The 6,472-nt window shown below is 28.9% G+C and overlaps 1 protein-coding gene across 1 annotated transcript in view; it reads right to left on the bottom strand.

Annotated features, from left to right (window-relative positions):
* Positions 1-6,472, bottom strand: part of LOC117179989 (DE-cadherin-like) — a 61,150-nt gene that overhangs the window by 16,049 nt on the left and 38,629 nt on the right. The window contains exon 8 of the mRNA XM_033372262.1: positions 3,067-4,414. Coding sequence (XP_033228153.1) covers positions 3,067-4,414 — 1,348 coding nt within the window. The remainder of the gene's footprint in view (positions 1-3,066; positions 4,415-6,472) is intronic.

Here is a 6,472-nt window from a genome sequence, read left to right as displayed (position 1 = left end):
AAAAGATTAACTTACTACAAAAAAAAAAAAAACGAATTTTGGATAAAATTCAAGAATTCACAATGAAAAATTTAAATTTTTAAGAAAGAATAACATTTTTTAATTTGTTTTTTTATTTGTTCAATTTGTAAGCAAGAAAATGCTTTTCTAACAAAATAGATTTTAAAGTTCTACTGGAAAAAAAGGAATTTTTATTCAAATTCAAGATTTCTCAGTCAAAAAGTTGAATTTTTTTACTTAAAAATAAGAATTTTCAAACCAAAAGATTAATTTACTACAAAAAAGATTTTTCAATAAAATTCAAGAATTCTCAACCCAAAAGTTGATTTTTCAACTTAGGATGTTTTTTTATTTTTAAGAAAGTAGTTAAACTTTTAAACCTATTTGTTAAATTTTTGATAAAAAGAAGAATTTTTAAAGAAAAGGGATTAATTTATTATAAAACAAGAGGAATTTTTAATCAAATTCAAGAATTCTCAGTCAAAAAGTTGAATTTTTAATTAAAAAAGTCAGATTTTAAACAACAAAATTAATTTACCACAGAAAAAAACAAACAAAAAAACGAATTTTTAATAAAATTCAAAAATTCTTAAACAAAATGATTTCTTTACTACCAAAAAAGATGAATTTTCAATTATAATTAAAGAATTCTTAAAAAAAAAAGATTAAGACGATTTTTCAATAAAGTTCAAAAATTTTCAACTAAAAATTTCAATTTTTAAGGAAAAAAAAGGTTTCTTTAATTTTTATTAAGGTAAATCAACTTTAAAACCTAGGTGTTAAATTTTTATCGAAAAAGATGATTTTTCAGAATTTTCAACTAAAAAATGTGAATTTTTAACTAAAAAAGAAGAATTTTTAAACAAAAAGATTATCTTACTACAAAAAAAAAAGAATTTTGAATGAAATTCAAAAATTGTCAAACCAAAAGTGGAATTTTTAACGAATTAGAAGTTTTTTAATTTATAAGAAATTAGTTCCACTTTAAAGTCTAGTTCTTAAATTTTAAAACCATAAAGATGAATTATTAAACAAAAAGATTAATTTACTACCCAAAAAAAAAAAAAAACAACGAATTTTTAACAAAATTCAAGAATTCTTAAACAAAAAGATTAATTTACTACAAAAAAGATAAGACTTTTCAATAAAATTCAAGAATTTTTAAACCAAAAGTAGAATTTGTATTTAAAAAAGATAAATTTCTAAACAAAAAGATTAATTTACTACTAATACAAAAAAAAAAAGAATTTCCAAAAAATTTCTAAACACAAAGTATAATTTACTACAAAAAAAGAGATTTTTCAATAAAAATCAAGAATTCTCAACCCCAAATTTGAATTTTTAACAAAATAAGAATTTTTTTAATTTTTAAGAAAGTAGTTCCACTCTAAAACCTAGTTGTTAAATTATGAAACCAAAAAGGTTAAGTTTTAAACAAAAGGATTAATTTACTACAAAAAAAAGAATTTTAAACAAAATTCTCAATGAAAAAGTTGAATTTATGAGGAAAAAAAATTTTTTTTGTTAATTTTTAAGAAAGTATTTCAATATTAAATGCTAGTTGTTCATTTTGTAAGCAAAAAGATGTTTTTTTAAAGAAAATAGATTAAAGTTCTACTGAAAAAAAAGAATTTTTATTCAAATTAATGACTTCTCAGTTAAAAAGTTCAATTTTTAACTAAAAAATAAGAATTTTTAAACAAAAAGATTAATTTACTACAAAAAAGAAAATTTTTCAATAAAATTCAAGAATTCTCAACCCAAAAGTTGAATTTTCAACTTAGGATTTTTTTTAATTTTTAAGATAATCAAATTCAAGAATTCTCAAACCCAAAAGTTGAATTTTTAACAAAATTCAAGAATTCTTAAACAAAAAGATTGAAACGATTTTTCAATAATGTTCAAGAATTTTCAACTAAAAACTTTAATTGAAAAAGTTTTTTTTTAATTGTTATGAAGGTAGTTCAACTCTAAAACATAGTTGTTAAATTTTTAACTAAAGAGATGAATTTCAAGAATTCTCAACTAAAAAGTGGAATTTTTTACTAAAAAAGAAGAATTTTGAAACAAAAAGATTAATTTACTACAAAAAAAAACAAAGATTTTTCAATCAAATTCAAGATTTTCCAACCTGAATGTTGAATTTTGAACAAAATTCACGAATTCTTAAACAAAAAGATCAAGACAATTTTTACCATAAAGTTCAAGAATTCTCAACTAAAAAAATTGAATTTTCAACTAAAAAGAAGAATTTTTAAACAAAAAGATTATCTTACTACAAAAAAAAAAAAAAAAAAAAAAAAAAAAAAAACGAATTTTGAATAAAATTCAAGGATTGTCAAACCAAAAGTGGAATTTTAAAAAATTAGGAATTTTTTATAATTTTTAAGAAAGTTGTTCGAACTGTAAAACCTAGTTGTTAAATTTAAAAACCAAAAGGATGAATTGCCAAAGAAAAAGATAATTTATTACAAAAAAAAAAAAAGAATTTTTAATAAATTTCAAGAATACTTAAACAAAAAGATTTAAGTTTTCAAAAGATATGAATTTTCAAACAAAAAGATTGTTTTTAAATAAAACGATTGACTTTACTACAAAATAAGCGGAGTTTGTAAGAAGAATTCATAAATGCTAAACCACAAATTTGATCTTTTATCTAAAAAGGATCAATTTTTAAACAAAAAATTAGAATTTTTAAATAAAATGATTGATTTTACTACAAAATAAGCAGATTTTGTAAACAAAATTCATAAATGGTAAACCACAAATTTGATTTTTCATCTAAAAAGTATACATTTTTAAACAAAAAGAAGAATTTTAAAATAAAACGATTGATTTTACTACAAAATAAGCGGATTTTGCAGAAAGAATTCATAAATGCTAAATCACAAATTTGATTTTTCATCTAAAAAGGATCAATTTTTAAACACAAAGAAGAATTTACTATAAAAAAAAAAAAAAAATAAAAAAAAAAAAAAATTTCTAAACTAAATTGAAGAATTCCTAAACAAAAAGATGAATACAAAGTTTAAATAAATTAAAAACAACGAGAAAAAAAACACTTACCTAAGTGTGAATCATCACAGGCCTGTCCAGGTGGCGGCATAATCGCATATCCATCGCCGTGAAATCCAATCGCCAATAATTCGCATCTCGGTCCTTCAAAGCCAGACGGACACTCGCATCTTTCGCCAAAAGCTGTGCCCCCATTCAGACAGACCGTAGGTTCCGTCACCACACAGATGCACTGCGGATCAACAATTGCTCGAACGCCAACAAAAGAACTCGAATTTGTAAAGACCGAGTACGGCACTCGGCTCACATTCAAGTAACTCCGACACGAATTGTTACAATTGAGCCTCTCAACGAGACACTCGTCAATATTGACCAATAGAATTTCCGCATTCAATTTTTCCTCGATGGATCTCGCATTTCGTGCGACAATCGTGTTGAGTTTTTCAGCCGCGTAATAAGGACTCCCATGCGCCGAAAATCGAACATCCAGCAGCGACTTATTGCTGTTATGATGTGGAGAATGTAGTACGGTGAAGACATCAACATTTGCCGCCGACACATTCAACATATTTGCCAAAATTTCGTGAAAAATGTCCTTTTTACTTGTCCCGGATTCTAGAGGCGCCACGAATTCTTCAGCATTTATACCATAGAAACGCACCGAGCCAGATTTCATCACGGCCACCTCAGGTATTTCTCGGACCGTGACATTAACGAGCGCCTCCGCTACGACCGTAGATCCATCAGGTCTTTGCTCTTTCACCCCAAATTTGAGAGTAAAGAGACTGTTACTCGTTCCCGCGAGCATGGTTATCATTCCAGTCTCGGGATTTAATTGAAATCCATCGTGTTCGGATATCCAATTAAATCGTTTGTCCGGCAAATCCCAATCGTCGGGATCGTTCACATATACTCGGCCGATTTCCGAATCGGGCGCTTCGCCCTTGTAATTGTAAACAAATATTGAACTTTCTCCGTCGCTCATTGGATTGTCATTCACGTCGCCAATAATCACAGTCAACATGGAAGTTCCGGTCATGGTAGGTGTGCCACTGTCTTTTATCGAAATCGGAATGACGTAACGTTTTCTCTCTTCACGATCGAAAGTCACTTGTGCATAAAGATCCTTATTTTCAATATGAAATTTCGATTGAATCTCGTTGTCCGCGGAATCGTCAATTTTAAATGTAAAGGGTGGCCCATTTTTATCAGTGTCCAAATCGCGTGCCTTTAGTTCGATAATTTTGCCGGGTTTTTGATTTTCATCCCAGACGACCGGATTGCGCATATCGAGAAAAGGTGCATTATCATTAATGTCTATGAGAGTGATATTTACCGTTACAGATTCTTGCAGACCCTTATTACTGGATCCATCTTCATCTTTAGCAATAACAGTCACCTTTAAAGAATAAAACAAATTTTTAAAATAAATATTATGCTTAAAGTCAAGCAGGGTGACGATTCGGCGGAGAATTTAAAATTGCCCGTTCAGGTTTCTTTTTTTTTATTTTCCCAGTCAACTTAAAGGAACATTTTTATGTTTGACGTGAATTGCAAAAATGATCCTTTTTTCTGCAAGTTAATCTTCTTGTTGAAAAATTCCTCTTTTTGGATAAAAATTTAACTATTCCAGTTAAATATTTATCATTTTAGTTGAAAATTTATCTTTTGGGATGAAAATAAAATTACTCAGTTGACATTTAAACTTTTTGGTTAAAAATTAATGAATTTTTAAACAAAAAGATTAATTTTCAGCTGAAAAAGACGACTTTTCAATCATATTAAAACATTCTCAAACAAAAATTTTTATTTTTAAAAAAGAAATTTGCATTTTTAAACGAAAAGATTATTTTTTCTGCCGAAAAATACGACTTTTCAATCAAAGTAAAACATTCTAAACCAAAAAGTTATATTAAAAAAAAAAAAAGATCACATTTCTAATGAGGTGCAGGGAAACTAGAAGAGGAAAGAACGGGAGATAGGAAAATAAGAAATAGTAAGAAGGAAAAAAAGATGAGAAACGAAGGTAGGGAAGAATGGAAGATTTGTTACTGGAATATAGCAGGATTAGAGAGAAAGGATAAGGAGTTTATGAGAAATTTGACACAATGGGATGTAGTCATAATGATGGAGACGTGGTTAGATGAAAAGGGATGGGAAAGAGTAAGGGGAAGGTTACCAAGTGGTTACAAATGGCAAGTGCAAAATACGAAGAGGAAGAATAAAAAGGGCAGGGCAATGGGAGGAATGGTGATGGGAGTAAGGAATGAATGTATAACAGGGAAAGATAAAAAAGACAGGAATGAACAAAAAGAAGGAGTAATAGTAGAAGAGGCTATGATGGGAGGAGAGAAGTGGAAGGTAGTGGGGATTTATGTGAACGGTGATATGCAGGAAAAAGCAGAGGAGATTAAAGAAATGATTGAAGAAAATAAAGAAGAGATCAGGATGATAATAGGTGGTGATTTCAATGCGAGAACAGGAGACAGAGGAGGAAGAGAATGGAGAGAAGAGAAAGGAAGAAAATCCAAAGATAAGGTACTAAATGGGGAGGGAAAAAAGTTGTTAAAGAGCTTGGAGGAGTTGGGATGGTATATCTTAAACGGGAATATAGAAGGGGATGAAAAAGGAAAATATATACGCTCAGGAAGTGAAAGGGGAACGGTAATTGATTATGTGATAGTGGATGATGAGGTAAGAGAGAAGTTTAAGAAACTAGAAGTAGGAGAATATATTGATTCGGATCACTTTCCCTTAATAGTGACATTAGAGGGACAAAAAAAGAATAACAATATGAGTAAAAGGGGAGCAAATGTAAACAGTGTAGGAAAAGGGGATTGGTCAAGGGAAGGAAAAGAACAGTTTAGAGAAAAAATAAGAAATATCAAAATGGGAAAGGGAAATGTGGACGAGGAGATGGAAAAAATGATAGGAGAAATAAAAATAGAATTAGAGTGCACAAATAATAATGAAGTTAGTAAAGGGGGGAATAGAAGTGAGTGGGATGAGGACTGCAAAGAGAAAAAAAGGAGGTCAGAAAGGAATTAAGAAAATGGAGAAAAGAAAAAAGTAATGGGGAAGAATATAGGAAAAAAAAGAAATAGTATACTGAATTGTGTTATTAAAAGAAAGAGGAAGAGAATAAAAGGTTTGAGGAAGAGGCGGAGAAGGCTAGGACGGAAGAAGAGGTATGGAAGGAAGTAAATAGAGAAAGAAAAACAAGAAAAAGAGTAAACCAAGATATTGAAATGATAGAATGGAAGAAATATTTTTTGGATTTGCTAGGAGGAGTAGAGAGAAAAGTTGTAAAGGGAGGAAAATAAGGTAGAGAAAGAGACGAGGAAATTTCAAGGGCAGAAATAGTTAAAGTTTCAGGAATAATGAAGGATGGAAAGGCACCTGGTATAGATGAGATCCCAAATGAAGTATGGAAATATGGAGGGGAGGAACTAGAGGA

The sequence above is a fragment of the Belonocnema kinseyi genome, chromosome 1, assembly GCF_010883055.1.
Source record: "Belonocnema kinseyi isolate 2016_QV_RU_SX_M_011 chromosome 1, B_treatae_v1, whole genome shotgun sequence".
NCBI classification, from domain to species: Eukaryota; Metazoa; Arthropoda; class Insecta; order Hymenoptera; family Cynipidae; genus Belonocnema; species Belonocnema kinseyi.
This window is presented reverse-complemented; position numbering and strand designations above follow the sequence as displayed.